This window comes from Formica exsecta, unplaced genomic scaffold, assembly GCF_003651465.1.
Source record: "Formica exsecta isolate Colony F162 unplaced genomic scaffold, ASM365146v1 scaffold149, whole genome shotgun sequence".
NCBI lineage: Eukaryota > Metazoa > Arthropoda > Insecta > Hymenoptera > Formicidae > Formica > Formica exsecta.
The window spans coordinates 1,414,084-1,440,447 of NW_021848818.1; the positions used below are offsets into that span (position 1 = coordinate 1,414,084).

At 30.2% G+C, this 26,364-nt stretch overlaps 1 protein-coding gene across 4 annotated transcripts in view; it reads left to right on the forward strand.

The window, feature by feature from the left end:
• The window catches only part of LOC115232719 (electroneutral sodium bicarbonate exchanger 1), a 48,747-nt gene that overhangs the window by 828 nt on the left and 21,555 nt on the right, over nucleotides 1–26,364 (forward strand). The window contains exons 2-4 of one of the 4 annotated variants that reach the window (XM_029802764.1): nucleotides 2,638–2,873; nucleotides 19,686–19,807; nucleotides 21,697–21,831. In XM_029802764.1, coding sequence (XP_029658624.1) covers nucleotides 19,693–19,807; nucleotides 21,697–21,831 — 250 coding nt within the window. In that variant the 5' untranslated portion in view covers nucleotides 2,638–2,873; nucleotides 19,686–19,692. Of the gene's footprint in view, nucleotides 1–2,637; nucleotides 2,874–7,401; nucleotides 7,836–14,866; nucleotides 14,998–19,685; nucleotides 19,808–21,696; nucleotides 21,832–26,364 lie in introns of those variants that run through there. The other 3 variants (XM_029802762.1, XM_029802763.1, XM_029802761.1) reach the window with 3 other exon arrangements.

The following is a 26,364-nucleotide window of genomic DNA, read 5'->3' on the forward strand; positions in this document are numbered from 1 at the left end:
CACTCTTTCTTTTTCCCCTATAATATCTAACAACACAGAAATATTTTTAAGAGGTATTCTTCGTTTTTTTCTTATTCATGTGAAAGATATTCTTCGTGAAGTGTATATGGTATCGGTTTTACAGTTATTCATTGGAATGTACATTGATCCATTTATTATTTTAGTGATACTTCGCGAAATGTACAGTTTATTGAAAAATATTTTAATTTAGCTTAAGCTTTTATCGTTATTTCAAAGCAATTTGCTTATTTGCAACAGAGAGTAGATTCATAAATATATATTTTCGTAGAAATATTATTCCCCTATAATCTCAAAATCACGCTTTTCTTCTTTGCGCGTCGCATTATTATTTAGATGAACACCTGTCGAATGATTGCACATGCTTACTTTGTGATAAGATTTAAATAGCAGTATCATTTTGAAACTGAATACTTTTCACATAATATTACTGATAGAATAATGTTAGAAATATAAATTAGGAAACATCTCTTGTGTATAAAAAAATACTCTTTAATAAAAAGAGTAAAGGATCTCTCTCTCCCTCTCTCTCTCTCTCTCTCTCTCTCTCTCTCTCTCTCTCTCTCTCTGATATATAAAAATAATTTCAAATTGATTTATTATGCCATATAATTACATTTACATAAGATGTCCCAAAAATCATATTACGATTCTATAAATTATAAAAACTACTAAAAATTAAAATAATTAAAATTTTTAAAGAGAGATATCTTTTTGAAACTCTCTGAGAACAATAAAACTTAATTAAATAATTATTATTATAAAAAAAAATAATAGAGTGAAAAAAACATTCTTATATTATACATTCAAAACTAAACACGAACAAAGTTGTAATTTAATAATCGAAACTAAATGTTTCAAGTATACTTTCTCTTTTATACATATATCTCCTCATTTTTTTGCTTATGCCGCGAAAGAAATACTGAACAAAAATATACATTTATGTTTTATCAGTGGATTTATAAATAAGATAAAAGAAGATATTGTTAATAATATACGAATGTACGCCTCAAAAAACATGACTCCGTGCATTGATCATTCGACCGTTCGATATTTTCGACAAACATTCCTGCAGATGTATTGTTGTCATCGCAATTCATAAATAAATCGACGTCTTGTTTCACGATTTGTCACGTGGTCAAATACAAAAAATAATTTGCCTCATTGCATCGTATCGTGTGTCTTCCGCGTTCCATGCTTGCCAGGTAGTTGTTACACGCGACTCTTATTAATTAACTAACGCGAGAGTCACTAAACTTTCTCAGTGATAAGCGCCGTTGAATACAATAATTTTTATTTTATTCTTTGTATGCTTTATTTAATTTTTTATTTCTTAAATTCTATTATTATTTAGAGATTGTGTCGGTTTGTTATTTTTTATATGCTCATTGATCAACGCAATGATAAGGAAAAAATAAAAAAAGAAAGAGTATATTTAAGACTTGTATTCTATTAATATCGTAGAATAAACTTATTCGTGTATCTTGAAAAGATATCAGGTATTAAAATTGACAGTATTGACACATTTCTTTTCTCGCCGGCAAATATCATTTATTTTTATGATATTATAACACATACACAGTTTTATCTGCACAGATCAAAATAAAACAATTCATAGTATAAATTAAGCTTAACTCGATATCTGTCCGTAGGATTAGAGATGCTTAAATGTGTGTGTAATATATACTTTTAATCAGACCGTCAAATATCACAAGCATCATCGTGATAATGATAAAGAGCTTTTATAATGACTAATTAATAACAAAAATAAATAATTAATGTATATTATCCGAAATTATAATGTAGAATTTTGAGTGTATCGAAATGGCTTTCGATATTGATATCTCATTGACGCCAAAATTAAAATATTAGTACCAACAATAATTTATAAAATATCCAGAGTACGTCCAAAAGTACTTAAAAATTCTAAATAATACATAATAATAAAAATAACTAATACATGTCAATTCAAGTAAAATTCGGTATCAGGCCACCATTTATACTCGGTTATCGTAACTATCAATGCATTGTAAGTATCTTTAGAAACAGAAGAGAAAGTCCCTGAACGCGAAGGGCGCGAAGGGCGGCTTGCGTTCGATATTCCGCTCGTGATAGTTGCAGTTGCGAGCGATAGAGCGGAGATAGTGAAGGTTGCATGAATTTGTAACGTCAGCTTTTTATAGACGGCATTTATTCTTATAATTCGCTGTGTCGACTGGTCAAGGCGACGCGACGTTAAACTTTGGTGAATTGACGGTTACGCACGTTTACATATTTATAATAAAAGTTATCATTTTTCGATTTTATTCCATTTTTTCGTAATAATCTTCTCGGAGAGATTTTATCGATTTTATTCAAATTATTCAATTAACTTTAACAACTTATCTAATTTTATGTGGTTTATATTGTATTTAATTTCTGTAAAGTTGACTTGGGACAAATTTTTCTGAACAGTTTCTTGCGTTAATAAAAATATTTTGAGCGGAACATTTCATTTCATCTCTGTAAATAATTTTGTTCAACTTTTCCTGTTCTTTTTTCGTTCTCAAGAAAGTAAGGAGTAAGTTTGTTGCAAGCAATGAAAAACTTACGTTCTCCGACTTTTCCAATATTTTTCAGTATGAAATCTTGGAGATGTCGCGCACGGGTGAACCCCATACGAGAAGATTTTAATTAAGACAATATCGAAACTCTCCTCGTTGGTGATCGAAATCCAATCTTCGATTTTATTCGCGCGTACAAAGTGTGACTTCCTGTGGTTATGTGGGCAGTTTGATAGAACGTCATTGAATTGTGGAGGAAAAAAAGTTACAATCACACACAGGGTGCATTCGAGACTGCCAGTAAATCAGGAGGTAAGAATATATATAGCAAATATGTTAAAAACTTTCTGCAATAACGTATTTCGTAAATGCTGATGTCGCATTAAATTGTATGTGTTATATTAAATGATAATATATGTTACAAATTGTCATAACAATGCATGCATCTCTTTACTAAATAGAGAATTTCAGCATATATGATATCCAAATACAAAATACAAATATGGTATTATGAAAACACTATAATTATGCACGCTATTTGAAGAAGAATACAGTAAATTATAATTAATAAGTGTTATTATAAAACATATATATATATATATGTTTGATACTTTAATTCTCATCTAATTATTTAATAAAGAGATCCAATATTGAGGTACAGATAAAATTTATTTGAGAAACGCATAACTGTATAATATTAACATTATAACGTAATATAATTATAATATAATTATAACGTATAACGTATAAGTATAATATAATTATATCGTAAACTATATAATATTAGATTATCAATGGTATTCATCGACCCGACTAACTGAATCCAGATCATTCCAAACTAGTTTAAACTAGATTAAGACTCTATATGGATTATATCATCGAATATATCATCCAAGAGATACCAGCCTGTGATTGATCACGTAATTTGTTTAATTAGCGTCACAAAATCTACATTGTTTTAAAGATAGAATACTAAAACAATGAAAATGTGTAATAAACACTTGCGTTTATAATTATGCGTTTATACAGTTGGATGTATAAAAATGGATTTGTAACGTAATATTTTTTGTAATTGCTACATTTTGGAGAGAGAAAACATACGTTTTACGTTTGCCGATTACTCGAAACGAAAATATTCATGAATTAACGACGCGTGATATCAGAGTATAAAGCTATTTGGCATATATCGTGGGTCACGCGGCAGTTATCAAAAGATTCTGTCGACTTTGGCTGATCGTTTTGCGTGTCTTATGACGGGACGAGGATCGGTTGTTATCATTTTATCACGTGTTCACACGTCAAATTAGGTTCACATGCAATTAACGTATGCTGGTTTTGTATTATCTAATTTATCGTCAGACAATAGGATCGAGCTGAGAGGTAAAAAGAAAAATGACGAACTGTCAGTGCCTCAAAATACTATTTACGAGTCTTTAGTGCATACTGATTGGCTCTAAAAAGACTCGCGATGCTTAAAAAGACGCTAATTGAGAGCGATTTAATATGAGAAGCGCGTGTTCGTTGTAAAGAATTAAAACTCATGTATGTATACCACGCAAGCCATATGGTAAATAGAATTTTTCCCTAATGAAAATCTGGTATAATAAGCAGATTTTCTAGAGATTACATCTCTAATTATATTTTTAAGAAGATTCCTCTCTCGAATTACATTTAACATACTACATTTAAATGATTTTTCTGAATTAAGCACGGATAAAATTGAAAATTTTATTTTAAATCGATTAATTTAATCAAACCTTTTCCCTAAAAACTGAGGATATACATTTAACTTCAAAAATTAAAATTTTTAAAACACAAGGAACTTTCTCGATGAAATTTTTACTATGAGAAATTCTTTTTTATTCCCAATTTTTCGATGAGAAAATATTCATTAAGTTTCACATTAAATGAGCATTCTGTAATCGTATCCTTTATAGTTATAGACAGCTTTATAATTATATTTATATTATTTGTAGTTGTAACCTTATCTTTAGATACATGCAAATAAATGATTGAATAAAGATATGAGCAATATGATATATGAGCAAAATATAATTGGCAGTGGTATTTTTTTAGATGACAAGAATTTGAAGAAAAATTCTTTAAATTATTTAAAAACATATTTTTAACAGTTAGAAGAAAGGTATGAATTGTGAAATACATTGTATGCTACAACAATACTGTGCATACGAAAGTTTGCAACGGTGTTATTTGGTTCTCTGCTAGACAGCGTGTCGTGTCTCTCATCGAGCATCGCGAAAATGATAACGAATCATTCTTTCATGTGACAAACACGCTTCTGCGGCTATCTGCTGTAGTCCGATAATTAAACACACGGCAATAATACGTCATATTCCGAGCACAGGCGCATCGTTTTTTTTTTTATCTGATATACGAAAGTATCTGCGGCTAATTAGGTCCGTATTATGCTCATATTGGTATTAACTAGCTATCTCTGGTTCTTAGTGGTTTGCATTATCGCCGTAAAAATGCGAGCGATAAAGCTCTAAGAATTTATATTAAATGAGATTTAAATGAGTGATGAATAAGAAGATGGAAAAAACTTATATAAACTTGTTGAAAAATATATATACAAAACAATTCTCCCCACCAGAATAGATACTTAAATTAAACTATATATATAGTAAGGCCGAAAATAATAAAATATAAACATATATTATTTTATTATATATAGAGGCAAAATTTGAAAGTTATTATTTATTATAATATATATCGATAGAAATCAGTCATACATATATAGACACATAGACAGATAAACATACAATAAGGAAATTTGAGATAGAGAGAAGATTTGTATATTAAGTGCATTATAAAATGTGTGTGGAAAGAAAATTTAAATAAATCAAAAAATTTTAATTTTTTCTTCTATAACAGTTCTTCTAGTAATTTTGTTAACAATTTTTTGTCTATGTCAAGCATGTCAGCACTCTTTATAGTAATTTAATTTTATATAAATATTAAAGTAATTGAGTATAATGATGGATTAATTGGAGTCATAAATATAGTGTACGCAGGCACGTGTAAAATGATCCCTAGGTGTATAATACACAATTATACAAATTGATTGTATTGTCTCGCGGGTATGACTCGCCACACAACAGGACTCAATGTTCCTTTGCACGATTAATTATTGGTGGCATATTCTGTTGTTTCTCTCTTTACGCGCTATAATATGCTAACTAATGTAATATACTATCAGAAATACTTGCTCAATAATATTATTGCACTGTATTATTCTTAAAACGTTACAGAATTATTCTCGAAAGTTACGTTTATTTCAAGTGAAAACATATTGCATTTAAAACTTCTATGAGTTTTAGTAGATTCGTTTTGTATATAATGAGTTAGGTTAGGTTAATATTAATTTTATTAATCCGTTTATAATTAAATATATATATATGAGAGATTCCACCAAATCGAGTACCACTTTTGGGCCTGCATGTCGGTACACGGAGACAAATACGTAGTATACGGAAAAGATTTATATTTATCATTGTCGATTATGTAAAAGTAAAATATAATGAAGATATATATATAATCAACAAATATACGTGTTGCCTTCTAAAGCAAATAATTTATACAAGTAAGAAAAATACAAACACGCAAGAAGTATGTCATATTCTTCTAATGGTATAATATATGCAAATCTCTTCCTTCTTCTAAGCTAATATAAATGCAGACTGTGCTACATCCACGTATATGCTTGAATATACAAAGCAACGATATATTTGCAATAACGGGTTTGTTTCTCATTACCGTATTATAAAAATTTTCAATGCAGTAATACCGGTTTTCTGCAAGCATAATATAATAAAAAAATGCACATTCAGAAATCACTGTGCAATAATACAGACTGACGTGCATGATTATCGTATATGCGATCAGATGATATTTTAAATTGCCATTTCCGAGCAAAAATAATTTGGAATAATGAAAGAGAGAAAAGGAAAATAATATGAATATACCTTAGTATTTTTATGTCGTGAAATCTCCATATTTTATTTTTAATTTTAGCCCAGATAATAATTATTTCACAAACGCTGATTCGCATAATTATTATATTTCTTATCTCACATTTTTTATTGCATTATTTTTACAAGATTTATATATGACATTTATAAGATTTATATCATATAAAGTATAGCATAAATATTTGTATAAAAATAATATTTAGCAGAAATGCGATAATGAAAACTGAGAAATAGATTATATACAATCTTTGTTTAGTTGTCTGGTTTATCTGAAACTACACTCTGAATGTGCTGCAGCTATTGAAACATGCATACAATATATAATATTACTTCTTCCGTATAATTATAGAAGCTCGATGATTGGATTTAAAGAAATTTGGCAATATATAAGATATGTTTTAATTATTACTCATAATAATCGATTTTATCTATTTTATTTACTTATTTTGCTCTTCTTGGAATATTGACATTCATCAGTCTGTGATACGCGACATCGGGCTGAAGAATTAATTTCTCAATTGTGTGAACATGCAATTCATTCAAAATACATTCAACGCTACTTCGAAAAAATGAGAATCTTTACTAATCGAAAATTAATTATTTTTTTATAAATATATCTATGTTGAAATTAACAAGCGTATTGCACAAGCATAATTTCTTCAAACCAGTTCTTGGATGAACTAATGACCCCGTTTACTCGATGAATATCATCGTCACGATTTCGAAATGACAAAATGATTCCCCACTCCGTGGGATAATCTGACCGGATTCTCGAGCATATCTCGGCACTATTTGGGCGGAGTTTCCTTATCAGAATCACCGGATGACTGTCTCCACGTCTCCGCGCTGCTGTCAGCCACCGACTGGTTGCTACGACTGGCTGCGATTGCTGGTCGCTTACTGGCACCGAGGAGAGCACGATCGGATATCATCTGGCTGTCAGCCGATGGTAAACAGTCCACCGGCATACATCGCGGTGTGTAGACGTTACGTACGTGGTACAACGTGTGCATATGTGCACGTTTGCATACATGTGAGTGAGTGAATAGAAAGAGAAAGGAAAAGAGAAAGCGAGACAAAGACGGATAGAAATACGATCTCGTTGAATACACACATTCTCCTCTGCCCACACGTGCTTCTTTATTTACTCGTGAAGCGACATGAGGACCACCGTCTGACATTGCAGCCGAAAGTGCATCCTCTATTGTACTCATCGTCGTGGTGGCGAATCTCTTCAGCCACCGATACAGTCGTCGATGGAGTTCTGGGAAGACATGCACAAGTAGCGTCTTTATACGATACAATTATATTTTTATTGCATTTTATTGCTCTCTCTTTAAATTATTTTTCTATTTTATTCTCTCTTATACTTTTTTTACTTACATATCACACAATCGTAATTGATAATTAATAATATGGAATATTTAGTTGCAGAAATTTGTTATTACAATATTATAGTTAATCAGATTAATGAACAAATTAATTAATAATGACTTCTCTTATTATACTTTTTTATTTATATATCATACAATTGTAATTGATAATTAATAATACGCAATATTTGGTTGCGCGGACATTTGTTATTACAATATTATGGTTAATCAGATTAATTAACAAATAATTAATAATAAAATCTTTGCACTAACATTATTAATATATAGAAAATTTCGTTATATGAATAATATATTAATTATACTAATAATTTGAAATCGTCATGATAACGATTAATGACATCAGACAGATCGATTCTACAAGTTGAAAAAACAACGGATATTGGTGAAAAATTTATATTCGCCGACAGAGCCGTTTTATCGTATTTATATTGGATCGTAGCTTGTTTGCTCGAGATTTTCGAGATGCAGTCGATGTCGAGTTTCAAAGGATGATTGTAAGAAACGCAGAAACTAAAATGTGCTATCGACGCGATAGCAGGTACAGCGTGTCGATGAAATAAATGTGTATTGATATCCGTGATAGAAATTTCTCGGAAGGATTTCTTAACTTCAAGAAAGAAAACGCATTGATACTCGTACAAATGTATTGATAGTGTTATAGAAAAGGCAACTTATTTTTTTTCCTTGGAATTAATAACACTATTATTTATAAAATATGAAAAAAATCATACTTTCAATATAAATATAGACACTTTAATTAGCATTATTTGACAAATGTCAATAAGAGTTCTATTAACAGCGAAACTATTTATACAAGTGAAATGGAGTAAAAAATATGATCCAAATGTTATAATTATTGAAATGTAAAAACTGACATATATGATTTCAGGGAATTAAAATAATCAACAAATCTGTAATCGATTGTATTAATTAGTGACCATGAAAGTTGCACGAAATATATTCAATTTCGATGCATGACAATATAAAATTAAACTCATTTTGCAGCATGAAATGTGAATTGACTTATACATATATATATATAGCTAATCGTTTAAGTGGTATCTTTTTCATGCTTATATTATATTCATATATTTTGTATAAAAAATTGTTATTATATACATAAATATTTTCATATATTGCTCAATGCGGTAAAAATCATGACAGAATAATTATTTTGCAATGTATAGCTGGTCGATCACGTGCTGACCCGCACTTTGACCCAAGTGATGTCACTATATATATAGATTCCTTTATCAACACTTACATGCGCTTAATTCTTGAATGCTGCGATTATCATTATCGGGGCAGCGAACTTGGAAAAAATCGACTAGTTCAGACGGAGTCGATGATTGACGTGCGACATGCAATTTTGCACTACAATTGCCTGCAATTGCAAGTTATCTATAATATATCAATAATGTGCAGTAAAAAATATGCGAAAACAGATGTTGATATAACCATACAATAATTTCTGTCTTTTTATATTAACAACATCAATTTTATGATCAAATTAATTATATTGAAAACAAAAGATTCATTTCATATTATATTGAACGTCAAAAGATTCATTCCAATTTACAGAGTACAGAGCAATGAATACTGCGTCGTTTCTGAAATGCAAATGTGAAACATCTGTCTGTTTTATATGGAGATTGAAATTATTTATGTATTTTACATGCATGCATATATTACATATTATACATTTCTTTATTTTATTGCATGCCGTTATCAAGTATAAGTTTAATCATAACGACCAACCGAACATTAACTTAAACAGAATAATATTCAGATATAATAGCATTTATCAGTGTTAGTATAATTGAGTATAATTATTTATTATATTTATAATTACAAATATCATAATAACTGATTTAATTATCCTCGAATCATCATAATCGGCTACTACTTGTTTGGGAGAAAATATATAAATGTATCTCAAATCAATGAACGCTCGGCTGAGCGGAAAACGATTAGCTCAAATCGAGAATGAGCATAATTCAATTTAATTGATATTAGATCTAGATGATCCAGATGATTAATAGATTGATAGCAAAAAGCAATCAAAGTCAATTAAGAAAAATGGTCACTGTTGAGAAATTTTATATACGGATTGAGCGAATTGAGCGAACTAGAAGGTAGATCTTAAAATTACGAGGAACAAAAATATACGTTGGCTGTCATTCTAAATTAGTGAATGAGTACATATCCAGATACAGAGAAACGCGCTCGGCTGAGCGGAAAACGATTAGCTCAAATCGAGAATGAGCATAATTCAATTTAATTGATATTCCGATAATCCAGACAATCTAGATGATCCAGATGATTAATAGATTGATAGCAAAAAGCAATCAAAGTCAATTAAGAAAAATGGTCACTGTTGAGAAATTTTATATACGGATTGAGCGAAGTAGTCTGACTAGAAGGTAGATCTTAAAATTACGAGGAACAAAAATATACGTTGGCTGTCATTCTAAATTAGTGAATGAGTACATATCCAGATACAGAGAAACGCATGAGATATATACGAATTGCGCGAATACAAATATTTTTTCAATCAGAAAAAATGTACTTTAGCATAGAAAAATTACGAATATAATTTATTTTAGAGAGGGTGGAAAAGGGCAAGGTTATTAGAAAGTAATAGTCTATTCAAGGATAATCGACCTTTGACCTCTTTTATCGAAAGTGCACGAGAATCTCATTGAGTGATATTATATTTAAAATGACAATCGATTAAGCTTTCTTGCCGTTTCGTTTCGCCGGCGAGATACTTATTTTGCGATTCTCTTCTCAATTCTCTTCTCTCCAAATAGGATAAAATAAATCCTTAATTTATTTATACGTGTCATTTTATAAAATTGCTTCTGATACGTTTGCATCTCTCTCGTGTAAACGGTTTACGTATGTGAGATATTGTGAAAGATTTGATTTGTTGCGTCAACCCACTTTAATATCCGCGATCAACGAATCTGTTTTATAATTATAAATTACGCATTTATTATAAGAATATTGAAAAATTGATATATAAACCAAATGTTATATAAACCAAAAATAATAAAATCTTAATTCTAATTTGCAAACAATTATCTATATACAAATTTGAGGGGAAATTACTATTTTTCTCATAAAATAATACGCATTATTTTACACACAACATAAACTCTGATACACAGGAAAACTCTGTAACACAAAAAGTTATAAACGAAAGCTGGTTTTGACGATTAGAAGCATCTAGATCAACGTTATTTAAAATTGGTATAATGGACCAATGTATTTCTCTCCCACTATTCTCTTCACACCGCGCAAACGTTTATCTTTTCTCCTCGGTGGCTATTTGAAACTACTTCATGCTACAATCTTGCCAATTTTAATATATGTGTTGATGCTACGTCTCAATAGCATAAAGCAACTTTAAAGCTTTTTGTTGTACCATAAGCGCGTAGGGAAAAGAATATTAAACAAGGGGATAACAGCATGTGATGGAGACCCCTAAATTCTAATTCTACTAAATCAAGCTTTATCTTGTTTTCGGCAATTTATTGTATTTTTCGAAGCTGTATAAATCAATCTTAAATATACCATTCTTATCTGTCTTTTATTAATAAGATCAATATTTGCTTTTTTATATGAATGATATCTTATTATTGGTTTTCCAAGATTTATTAAAAGCCATTTAATTTATCACACGCGCGAGATTACGTTCCAATATGTATAAATGCCGTTTTGATGTATGGAAGAAAGATTATATACTAGAATTATCATTTCGTGAGTCACGCTAATTGCATCTGTTATATATGGTTTTTGATCAATTTCGTTATCGGTTTGTCCTCAGTTCTAGTCCCAATATGTCTTTTCTTGTAATTATTTGTTATACTGAAAGATAAATATGTTGTTGATACATGCGTTGATACGTTTACGACATAACGTTAATCGGAATTTATTTGTTAATTATTAGCTCTTTCGAGGAAATATCATTTGTTTAATTAGCTAGACGTATTGCGAATAATCACGTTTTACAAGAAAGATTATTTAATAATGATTTCGTTATTCCATTAATAATGTATCTGCCGAGCGGAAGAAAGTAATAGCGATGCTACATATACATGTAATATAATGTACATGTAATGAATTTGTCATATTAAAATTACATATATGTAATTTTAACGACAAATTCTTTGACAAAAGCTAATCTTTGATTTTACTAAAAAAGATATTTTATATGAACAGATGGTATCTTTTACAAAACATTTTCACGCAAAATAACCTGATTCAAAGCTTAATTTCTTTTATAAGCTTTTTTACACCTGCATTGATAAATGTGCCTGAAGATAAGGCAATAATTTACAAATATTTAATTAACACACTTATTTAATGATAAGCTGAGCCATGTGTTTTATATTTTTTGCACTCAATAAATATCAAAGTATTTTGTGTTGAAAATGTTTTGCTTTATCTTAAAGCCGACTTGTTTTGTTCGTCTTTCATTGGCGACAAGTGAAAAATATATTTTTGATATGATACCATTTGCAAGCCGGAACTCGCGCGTTTATCCATTAAACATATTCTATTCGATTAAAGACGTTATTATTGTCGGGCATTTAAAAAAAAAAATGAATTGGCATTGTAAAAATTCGATAGAATGTTAATTTTAAAAATACATATTTTTAAGAATTCTTTGTTTCGCGATTTTTCTTATAATTAATATTAGAAATATTCAAATACTGTGTGTTTTTATATAAAGATGTATTTTACGTAAAACATACGGTTTTCACAGATTATTATATATTTTAATGAATCTTTTAATAATACTATCAGAATCACAATGTTAAATTCTTATATTTATAGAGTGATTCTAACATTTGTTTAGCATGGAAACTTACATTATTCTGTTCTTGAGATTAGCAATCATTGTGTTGCGAATTTGGAGAGCATTTGATAAAGATAATTATTGGCAATCGCGATAATCAATATGTGATACAAAAGAGGCATTAATTACTCTTAGATATGAATCGTCGTCTCAATTATATAATTAATACGTTTACAAGCTAATTGCTTACGGTAATTGCTACGGATCACCATATATGCCTACCTTAAAATGACACGCCATCATTTTCGTCTCTATTAGACCGTCAATTATCGCCGCATGTCCGCGGAAAAGTGCTGTATTACAAGGACTTTTTCATTTGACGTTGTTGCCGCTCGTTAATGCTCTCATTGGCCCGTCCGCCGACGTCCGTGCTTGATCATCATCCCGAGCATTGTCCGCTTCCTCGTCCAAATTCGTTTGCTCGCTCCGAAACCGGAAGCGCAGCGCAATGCACTGCGTAACATTAATTCCGTTTGTCACTATATACTCTATCGGCATTTACTTCATAAAGTGCTAAAATATTTTATATATACATTTAGAAACCTTCTCGTTAAACAAATTCTTAATTTTTTTTTTATTAAAAGTACAGTAGTACTCAAATATGTTAAATGTATAACATTTTAATAATTAAATGATATGTGTCTAAAACATTTCTAACATAATCAAAAATATTTTTGTTTTTGGTAATTTGTTAATAGAATTAAAAACTTTTTTATAATGAATTTTTTAATTAGATTAGTTTTGTATCAAAATTTATTGACATTGATTATAAATATGGAGTTGATACAAGAATAAATAATTGATTTTAATATTTGCGCTCGAATAATTGATTGATTGAATAATTAGAGTCCTAAATAATTTCCATATTTTTTGATTTTACGTTCGATATAACATTTTATATATCTAATAATTTTATGCAAACATTATTTATTTAATATTTTTTTATAATATGAAAATAATTTTTATAAGAAAGAAAAAAAAGAAGGCAAAAAAAGATATGTATTTCCACCAATAAAATATGGGACCAACTCTTCTAGAAATCAAACAATGCGATCATTTTATCTTCTCTTCTATCAAATTAGCCTTCCTCTATTACAGAGATAGCCCAGACAAATAGGTCGATCATTATATAGAGCTTTGCACATAGGTACAACCCGGGTAATCGCATTGCGCTAATTATCTATTTGTCGTCAGTTGACGATCCGACGACAACGACAATGCGATCTTGACATTCCGTCGAATGACCTCACATAACACGAAAGGAATCTCGAAAGTGCAATGAATAGAGAGATGATGCATTGGAGATAATTGTCTTTATCACGGGAGATAATTTCTCTACGAGAGAGACACTGCACTTTTTATTTATAATAATAAACAAAATTGACCTACTTCCAGAGTAAATTGGAGGATCTACAATTATCATTTTTGCAAAAGAGATAAGTTATCAAATAATAATTTTAATCAATTAACATATAATGTTTTAATATTCAGTGATAACAATTAGAAATTTTTTATAATATGATTAATTATAAAATTATCTAAAAGTAGACCAACTTTTTGTTAATAATTATTATTTCAGTCATTTAACACTCAAGTGTTTATTGTATACAGTATACATTAATAATCTCCGTATCAGCGAGTACGCGTCTCAATGAACACCAAACTTATTGTTAGTACATTAATCTTATTTAAAGACACATAAGACAGAAGGTCGCCGTAAGGCGCGGACCTTCAAAGAGCATTTCATTGAGTATGCACAACGCGCGACATCGTTATATTCTACTGTCTTTCTCCGCGAAGACACACACTGATCCGGGGCGACCCTGACAACACTTGTATACGTCGTTCGCGTTTATATCGAGCGCTGCAATTGCGTCCGTCGCCGAGAACTGCACCTGGCAGCACCCACGAAAAGCAGATTAAGCGACCGTTCCTTTCCCGTTCTATCCGCGACTGATTCGCGTCGCGTAAAGCTCATCTTGCGCCAGTTATATCTGCGACGAGATGCATATGTGCTTTGCAACGTTTAATTGTTCCCCGCCACGTGCTACCGGGAATGAGATATAAGAAATGTCGCCCGCTTAGTGATCATCTCAAACGTCTGTCTCGCATGATTGAGCATCGTCGAAGTCGGAGGTTGTCGAGCAAAGATAAGAACAAAGATTGACTACATCGGAAACAAGGTAATACAATCTTAGGTAATCTTAGGCGAGAGACTAGCTACCATTTATATTGTTATTCTAAATTCTAATCTCTTGCCTTATCTTTCGTCGTCTGTCATTTTATTTTTTATTTAAATAAAACAAATTAAATTTGAAAGGTTTATTTAAAAACTTTTATTTTATTATTCACATTTAAAAGTATGTTGTTAAACATACTTTAAACCATGTTATTTAAAAACACATGACTGAGTAAACAGCACAATCGAATAAATAGGTAAAGTAAACAAAGAAGCCTTCACAGTTAAAAATAGAGAAAGCAAATATTAAATGAAAACAAGTAACGAAGAGTTTTATATATACACAAAAGTAACAGAGAGAAACATATATTATAATCTTCAATTAATATAACTTAGTCTTTGTTATAAGATGACAAGGCACAAAACTGTCGTATAAGTCGCGTGTTGAAATTAACATTCGCAGTGTAGGTGGATAATCGTAGTGTACCATATCTTTTTATATGTCTGTTCATGATGCGCTGTCTGACAAGAATAATTTTCATGTAGCATATTATACTCCGGCAAAAACTTTATTAATTATAATCAATTATTTGTTATGCCGTACATGTACGTATATAAATTAAGTATGTTATTTATGCTTCTCTCATATATGTATGTAATTTATGAACGCGTATAATATTCTTCAATAAATTTCTCATTAAACCGCGTTTTTTATGCGACACAATATATAATGATAATAATGTATTATTTATATTATCTATTCATAATTTTGTTAACCTGTAAATGTTTCACGTTCAAAGAAATAAGAATCATTATAATTTATATGAGTATATCGTATTATATCACTTACATCATATTACAATTTATGTTTTAAAGTCGATAGCTCGCTTTATGTTCATTTTTTCTACATTTTTCTGACACTTGTAAATGACTATTTTACGTTTACTTGTTAGCAAAATACGACAATGACTACAATTAACAATCCAATATTAAAAATAATCTAATAAATTAAAAAAAAAAAGCTTGATGAGAGGAGAGAGCACAATATATATTTTATCTATAAGATTTTTTTATATAAACTGAGAGAAAGATTTGCAAACAAAATCTGTTTTAATTAAATGTAACAAAAAAAAAAATAATTTTTTTTCTTTGAAACTTTAAAATATTTGCAAGAAATATATATAAATATATCGCAAGAAATATCTTGCGTTTTTTTATTCTATCCGACAAATATTCATCTCTTTAAATAATTTACAAATTATCTCTTTCTGGTATCAGGTTTACAAAACGCAGTAACAAATTCAATCATTGCCATTTACTGCCATTTATTCATTAACTGCATTGTCATTATTGTCATTACCGCTATTGTCTCTCATAATAGCAGGTTCTTAGGCGTGAAAGAAATTCGTCACGTCGAGGAGAGAAACCCAACACGTGCGGAACTCTCCGTTCTATGAAACAGCTGTTCGCGTCCCAGAATTAAATCACGATTAGCATGATAATCGAATCGCTTTTGCAAGCGTGAAAGGAGCGGAATACCGATAGAACTATGGCGTCCATGGCAGTTATACAATCGATGTGCGAACATAAATTTATATACGACGACTATACAGACTATTACAAACGACTATAACAGACGACTATACATTAGTATAGCTATTTCTGTTACAGAGAAACTTACATCCTAGACAATAATAGTGATATCAAACTTTTGTTTGAAATACATTATTTATGCACGTGAGTTGCCGTCTGTCTGAAACTTTGATCGATCGACTTAGAATCGCGATCTCAAATAACTGGATTTGAAAGACAAGAAGAACCGAACATTTTGCATACTGATATGTATAGAAGATTAAAAAGAATGAATGTTTTCCATTTAATTTAGGAAATAAATTTTATAACTGCTTTTACAGACCCACATTTTAATTTTTGATAATATATTTTATACATTCTATTGTAACGCTCACTTAACATTAAAGCTGCTCTACCAACCGTTGATAAACGTGAGAACAGAGTGATTAAAGACGTCGAAGGAAATTAGTAAATGTCTCAGAGGAAGAAGATGATTACATGAGACAAAATCAAAATATCGTAATATCCGACTATATTATTACGCATGTTTCTTCTGAGAAAAACTGACAAGTATTTTCAATATAAATAAAAGAGGATTTTTGTAATATTTCATAAGCGTAGAATTTAAAAAAAAAAAAAAGAAAAAGTGAATGTTGATTAAACTAAACAATTTGTAACATTAAATTGAAACAATCAAGTACCACTCTCTGGAATTGCTATTTAATTAAATTTGTAATATGTTTTTGGTACAAAAAGATAACTATCTTTTTATAACCGATATCTTCATCGATATTTAATAAATGAATATTGCTTGAATTACATTAGTTAAAATTTAGGTAAATATGTTTATGATATAACAATAAAATATATAGAAAGTGTTCTCAACATCAATTGATATTAATGTTTTCACCTATAATATTAGTAAAATTGTTTTTGATAAGTCTGTACATATAATTGCGATTTACCTATATATTTCATTAGAAGCTGAATTTATAAATTATATTGACTACTTCAAGTGTTTGACAAATATATTAGAATTTCTATGAATCTTTTATCTACGTCAAATTTATCATGATATAAAATCAATGTATACATAATTAAATCTCATGAATTTATTATTCTGAGATAATATGCAATTTAATGGCGTATATTGTATAATCTCTTATATAAATACACACGCAACTCTGCATTACAATAATATGATTATGAAAAAGAAATATAATTTAATCAAAATATTAGTTCTTTACGTAGGTTTTACGTTCAACTCACTTTTGCTTTCTCAATTATTATGACAATGCATATTAATGCAGTCAATTCTCGTTGAAATATCACGTTTGGATTACTTGTGTCCACATCTATTTTTCCTTTTCTGATTTGTAATTAACTCACGTCCAATCTCATACCTGATTCATCGAAACTATGATATTTTGACAATTGTCTTCAACTTTTCTCATTTTCGCGCATAATCATGAAAATATTCCTAAGCTGATCATTTGTCAGCTGCAACGATTGAATGTAGTGATTCTATGCATTTATTCAGCGTTGCAAGTAAGTTTCCTATGTAATACAAGAACAGGTATAGAATGCGTAACAAGTAGAATAAAATGATATCTTCTACTACAGAGTTATATAACTTGTACTCATATCAGTTTAATGAAAAATAATCGGATTGAATAATTATATGATTGATAAGATATACAATGCACACTTCGAATAAACATTAAAGAAATATATTTAATGGAAACAAATATATATATATTTTAATATAAAAATGTATAAAAATCCAAATTTAAAAGAATTCACTTTTTTATACAAATAGCATTTGCTATAATTTTTTATATATATCATTATTTTGATAATACAAAAAATGACTCTATTAGCATCATCAACGATAGATAAAATTTCACGTTCTTTAATTAACTATAAAATGTAGATTAAATGTAAAAAAATTTTTGTATTAAACAAAATGCCATTATACCTCAACTAAGTCATTTTTAATACTATCAGGCTTTATGATGTAGCTAATATTTATATATAGTTCCTATTGTTATATACACAGACTAATAATAAAATAAATATAAATGTATTAATCTGATCGTATATTCAAAACTGTTGTATAATTTCTACTAATTTAATTTATTCAAAGACAGTATCTCTTTCTCTTAATAAAACCTAGTTTGAAAACCTAGTATGAAATTAACTATATAAATGTAAATTTAGTTAACTTACGGAATGCATTTTAAATTCATCCTCATTACTGAGCAAAAGGTCGATGAGAGTATCGAAATTTATGTATTTCTCGCCTCAACAACAAAATGTGCGGAAAAGCTACCTCACAATAATTTACAAATTGGAACAAATATATTATCGCGAATACAATGTGGAAATGTGCATTATCATTAATACATACGTACATTATTCGTGTTAGAGAACTAGTCACAAAACTAATTTATTACGCAGAATTAAATCGTATTACGTAGAATTAAATCATATTTAATTACATATATGAAACTTATAAAGCTATATCAAAAACTAAAGGAATAAATATAAAAACGTAAGAAATAATATAAAACTTAATAGCAGAAAAGTTAAATATAAACAGGAAGCGGTTGTAAGCAAAATGCCCCCGGCTGAGGAAGTTTAATTATTATTAACTCGCATCACAGAAGTTACGGACGGTTGTGGACAGACGCCCACGGAATATTTCGTGAATAGACACCCACGAACTATTTCACGATGCACACTCACGTGCGTGCTTGGCATTTTTCCCCACCACTGAAATAAATAGACAATTTTCAATTCATGCGATTAATCGAACAAATTTGATTTAATAACAAAGTACAAAAAAGTACAGTTCTCGCTAATAAAACACCATTATGTTATATGACGTCCTTTATAGAAAATTTCTTTTTAGAAAATTTATTTGCCAGAAGCAATATGTTTCGGAAAGAGAACAAAGTCATAGACAAACAAACTCGATAACATCCCTGCCGGTTGAAAACTCGTTAATGCTTTGATAACAAAAAACATGCGTTTGTTAACGTAGCGAGCGCATACAAAGAATCATCATCGCTATCGACATTCCAGTAATTGAATTGAAGGTTTAATTTATTTTCACAGACCGTGGATGCAGCCGGGAGCCGGCAGTGGCGGGGCCCACGTGGGTGGGACAGGTGACGATGAGGCCCCGAAGGATCCGGGGGCACGGATCACTCATCATTACACGGAAAAGGATTATGAAGGTAAGAAACATTAACAAGGAATTTTCTCAAAGTTAATAAAATTTAATCGTAGTCAACACAAATATTTTTGTTTACGCTATTATTTAGGAATAAATAGAAATATTATCAATTTATTAAGCAAGACGTTTTATAATTATATTGATCATTAAGTATTCGATTGTACTTTCCATCATGATCAAAATTTCTGAGATTATAATTTTAGATATAGAATTGCTGATTAGCTGATATATCGAATAGCTATATTGGAATTTCTACAGAATTCACATATTTTCTCATTATCATGAATATTTCGATGAGATCAATCAGAATTAATCTTTCATAGTGATATAAATCAAATTTATGCGATTTATTACGGAAACGATATGAAAGAAAAATATTTTATTAATAAAGAAGGAAAAATTGCGATCTCTTTAATAATTCCTATGATTCTTGTTCTGCAAAAGCTCATGTATATTTCTTCTATAACCGCTATTTTACAAGTAAAGAATAACGAGGCACATTTTTCTGCTGAAGCATCAAATCTCCAAGCAATAACGTGCCTGCTATAGGTCAGTCCGATACGAATTTGGCTTCAGTGTTTGCTCACATGACGATCCTCGCGCGTGTAGGAGCTTCGAAAATCGTTACTTCGTTAAACACCCCAACTATAGATGGATAGATACATGCGACGAGGTCACCTTGTATCGACAATGAAACGTACGGATAGAGGCCATATATGTTGTGACGATCTTGCATCGTAAACGCTGAACCCTTTACCGAAACAAATTGATCGCCTCGTCTGGCAGGTGTTCATCTCCTTCAATCGACGTAATTCGAAGCTTCCTTAAACAATGTCGACCCGTCTTTAAAGACGAAATTTCATGGAGAATAGTTAATTCACAGCTTAAAGCTTCTCTCAATTGCTTCTAGATAGAAACAAAAAAAAATTTTTCTTCTAATAATTATTTTCTAAAAAAATTTAATCTGGAATAGAGAGCAATATTTATTCTAAAGATATAAATATTATTTTAATGAATTATTATTCCCTTTTTTACAGATTTATATAAATAAATATATCTACTTTATGAAAAAAGTTTTATATTATTTTATAAACTGTATATTTTTTAAGAAGTAAGATATACTTAATAAAATGCGTAGCACAGAATCAACATGTATTAAAAGATGTCTAACCAGATTGTAAAAATGTCAAGATATACATGCAGTATAGATATCTTAATCTAACGCTACACTTTGATACTATATTCCATAATCTTAACTTTAATGCCCAATTTTATTTCTATATATAATGCCATTTTCTAAATATATATCACATAATGCAAATATCTACTTATCACACTTCTTCTATCATGTTCTTATTCATGATATCAATGCAAAATACTACAATTTGCTTATCAAAGCAATCACAAGCTAATAGCTTTCAATTTATGAAGCTTGAGACTACGTGTAATGATAGTCACTGTAAACTATATTATGCTAAAAGGTTGCACTGTTATTAATATCAGGAAAGTGTGAATAGTGTGCTATTAATATATGTCATCCCTCGCATACAAAGTTCAACCATTCGTCCTTCTATTACCGCAAAATCACATACCTATTGACCTTTTCACCTAAGCTGACTCGTCTCAATGTGCCAATATAACGCAACTGTGTTACGAACACTCGTGTAAATTAATTTTCTTTCTGGTTAGATACTAGGATCCTCTCATCTCTGAGCAAGATCTTCTCCTCTGTCATAAGCGAAATTATGCAATTAAGCGATGCCGACCTAATTTTCTACTTTTGTGTACGCGAACGAAGGAGAAACCCCGCGTTTCACGCGTGCACCCTCTAGAGAATTATTTTGGTTGAGAGATACTGCGTGACGAGGCATCCCTTTCATCTGCTTCCAGGTCACAGGGCGCACACGGTGTACGTGGGCGTGCATCTGCCAGGGGAGAGGAGACATCGTCGGCACCATAAGCACCATCATTCACAACGACAGTCGTACCCCTGCGGTAAAGAGGATGCCGACAACGACAGACCAAGTAAGTTGATTCTTCGTTTCCTTGCCTCGTCGGAGTTGTGTGACTTCTCTCGATAATGATGTAACGTCATACCATTATACTTTGACTCTACTCAAGCTTTTTTCAAAGAAATAACGAAGTATCGCGTAAATAATGGATGTGATGATTTTGCGATAAATTTCAACCATCGCGTTTTTGCTGATTATATATTAACGTCAATCCATCATAATATCATTCTGATATTTATAGATTTATCATAAAATCATTCTGTTGAAATATGATGTTGGCCGTTCTTCTATGCTAAAGATAAAGATTGTTAACATATCGTTCATTACTATTTTATCGCAGTAGATTCTTGTCAACAGGTGAAATATTTCGAATTCCGCGGTTTATTAATAAAGCATTGTTTGGATAGAAACGAGAATTCTTGTGGAATTCTTGTGGCGCACAGAGTGTTAATTATATATAATATTTCCCAGCTTCTCGTTAATAAGCTTACATAAGAATTCTCAAGAGATTGAATGTCAAATATCATTAAACATAAATATTAGTATTCTATGTAGGAATATACTATATATTTCGCGATAAAATTAAGGATCCTCGATATCACCGTTAGCAATCTCATACTATGACGTCAAAAGCCAGAAAATACATGTAAATTTCCCTTGTAAAACTTATGTTCACATAAATGAGTTTTCTTCCATGAAAAGATTTTAATTCGATAAAGCAAACCATGTGTATTGCGTCAGAGACTTCAAACGAGATAAAAATTATTATCGAAGAAAAATGTCTAGTCAATTTCGTTACTGTAGTTGCTTGTGGAATGTTAAAGCCGCCAAATGGTTTATCGCTTGTCTTATCTGAAAACGTGCTCAAGATTACAATATATAACATATAATACATAAACAGATAATATCAGATATATAAGATAATAGCACGGCGACAGAATTGATAATGTGTCAATACTTTTTTGAAATCATTCAGATGTGGCGACAATTCACTAGTCGATAATTTTACACAAATTCGCGTGCGATTCACCAAATAATTTCTCGCATTAATTGATTAGAGTTAATCAGTTATTTCTTTTTTTTTCTGGATAGAAACAATTGCATTAGAATCCTTTTCTTTTATATATATATTAATAAATAATAATAATATTAAGAAAAATATTTCACTTTGATATGAACAAAAGTGAATATAATGCACATAACAATGAAATGGTTATTAAAAATTATGCATAATATCGCACTCATTTCACGACCTATTTGCAACATTCAAATTTTGTGCATCGACGTGTGCTTGCATTTCTTGCATTTCAAGAATAACACACGCTTATATATAGTTCCAACATACATAAAACTAATTTGTTGATTTCAGTATCGATTTTGAGATTTTTAATTCTTTTATAAAAAGCCAATGCTAAAATAATGATCAAAAAGCTACCATTTATGTTGCTTTGTACATACGCGCGATATTAAAAATAATCGATTTACAACACAAATTGTAAATTGTTTTCTTATTATCGCGATATTATACAGATCGTATAATATGCAGAAGCGAGTTTTGGCGAGTAATAAGATTCGAATAATGAGATTCCTAGCATAATGAGTTTGTATGCTTTCAACAAAACATGCATTTAATTAAATATCATCAAACGTCTGTGACGTATTAATTTTACGATTCATACGATAGCTGTTTTCACAGCTATGCAAAGGCGTATTATATCTCCTGCCTTTGTAATTTTGTTATTTAGGAACACGCAGTCGTAAATATAGCAATAAAAAGCAGATTGCGCCAGTCTAAAAATGAAACGACAGTCCCCACCTCGTGCATTTTGTAGTGGCGCGAATTGTCTCGTATCTCGCGGCGGAATTATTACTTCGCTCTCACAAATTTAATTGCGCCTCAAAAGAGCCGCTTGTTACATAGCATTGTTCTGCAAAACCTGCGCCACTATTTTGCCCGAAAGCAATTTGGAATGCTACGCTAAAACGTCACGTATGTGGCGCAAACGCGTTATATGTGATACGTTGCACTTTTGCGGTGCTACTAAACCATATATGGCAGCATGCCAACCACTTGTCGAGATTTATCCGGATATTTACCCTACTTTTGGTACATCCAATACAAAGGGCCAACCAGTATTGAAGTGCTGCAGCAAGCTTTCAATTCCATCTTCCTTAATTTTTCTATATTGGGTGTTATAAAGAAACGATAACATTAATATAAATAAATAGACAATCTTCATTTTATTTTATTTTGAGATAAACGTACACGAATTGTCATTGTCAAGTCTATTTTTTTTTTTAACGATTTGATCGGACATTATCTTCACAAAAAAATTGGCCAAAGATTTTATCAAATAACGTCAAATTAACACCATATAAAGTCGATTCTATAATGTAGTATTTGAAATTAATTAAAAAAGTAATATTGTTTTCTTTGTAGTTCTGTAATTCAATTTACTGAAAGCTCCTTATGTAACTTACTTAGAAATGAATTAAAACGAGAACTTCCAATCAAGAACTTACGAAGGCGTTTGAAATAAAGTACTCTAATGAAATCATGAAACAGAATACTGTAAAATAAGTATATTTAAATATATGAAAATTGGAAGTAATTAATCAAGTTAGTCACCTAAATGTAATAAAACATGATAAAGATAGAGAAGCTCTTGGAAAATATCGTATTTAGGTTTCCAAGGCGATAAATCGATTCTCGGCGTTTTTTTAAAAATAGAACGAAAACGAAGTTGCAATTTCTATCGCAAACACAAAATGTGGGAAAACACAAAATTTATTATATCTACTCCAAATGTTTTATCTTTAATAAAACACATGGCAATATATCTCATTGAAATTTTTGTTGGCTAATTTGTAGTGTTTCATTAAATATATACAACTTTTAATTCTATCTATGCAATTCTATCTATTAATCAACTATTTTCACAAATTAATTGGACATTCAATAACGAAAGTATATTAATAGTTATACTCTCTCTTTTTTTTATATATTATATATTTTTTCTCTAAAAAGGTAAAATAGTTGTATTTTCTTTATTATACGCGACATATTTGTATAATATTGTCAATGTATTCGGTGTCGTTTAGTTTGTCGAAAATCTATCAAACTAGAAAAGCCGTCTCATTATATAAAGCATTAAAAAAGTTCAATTAATATCTTTCGAGAAATAGATTTTCTGAGGGCTTTCATGAAAAGTACACAGATCAGAAATTGGTTGCAATTTCTTAGCCAACTAACTATATCGCTAGCCATTTAATTTCTGCCGATGTTAAAAGTTTGTGTCAAAGAAAGTTTACGTCTCGACCGCGATACCGCTTTACTACTTACAATACTTTCTGTAGTAAAATAAAAGATTGTGTGCCAATAAGTGTGCAACGATATTAATTTAAATACTGAAAATTGAAGAAGTAGCAAATAAAAATGGCATTTTACGAAATAATTTATAAAAAAGAAATTCATCTTAGCTCAAAAAAATCTGACATCAAATAACGACATTAAAAAAAAGATAACGTGTTTTACAATATATAAATATATCCGAACAAAATATTGTCTATATTCATTAAATGTTTTATTCATACGATCATTAGTTTTTAGCTTTTTAGCTTGAATCTTAATCTAGTAAACTGATTTCCCTGAAAATGCTGGAACGTGTTATCATTCTTATATTACCTCCTTTCTTACTTTGTATCAATTTCTACATCTATAGATTGAATCAATTAACATTAACACAAAATAATTATTAAAATCAAAAAGAAAGAGTTAAATTTCTTTGACTTGCGGATACATATATATTTACTTTCGATACATTTCTATTGACTTGGAGATCTATCAACGATGACATAAATAAATCTTGAAGGTATATGTAATCAATACGTTTTCAATCCCTTTATCGCAAACATTGGATTTCGACTTTAGTAAATATTGTGCACATGTCGAGATAAGCAAACAAGATATTTCTCGTCATGAACGCTAAATGAATCAATGTCGTATTTCTCATATTGACATTTATAATTCTTATTAAAAAGAATTCATAATTTTTATTAAATGATAATATATAATAAAAGATTGTATATAAGACTATAACAACAACACGATATCGCATTTTATTGAATAGAAGAAAATAAAACAATTTTTTTTTTTTTTAAAGATGGAAGTTTTTTGTAAAAGACTAAGAGACGTATATTCCTCATTTTAATTCCTTCACTCTGTGTATGTCGATGACGCAAAAAGTATGTGTGACTTGTCTCTCTCGAGACTCATTTCTTTAGTCTGAATGACACGGCAACACCATTGACGTTGCAGGAAAATTGTTGATGACGCGCAGGGGTCGTCTCGCTAGCATCTGCGACCCCGCCGGCGAGATGATATGTAAGCCACCCTTAAGCATACATACGAGATTCCTTTGTGTGATGCAAATTAACGCGGGACCGTTCGTGCATCTTACGATGTAACGTATTCTCGAATCCGCAAGTTCTCGCCAAGGATCTTACATGCTCGCGGTTTTGCCACGGATTAATCAGCGGGCGACGC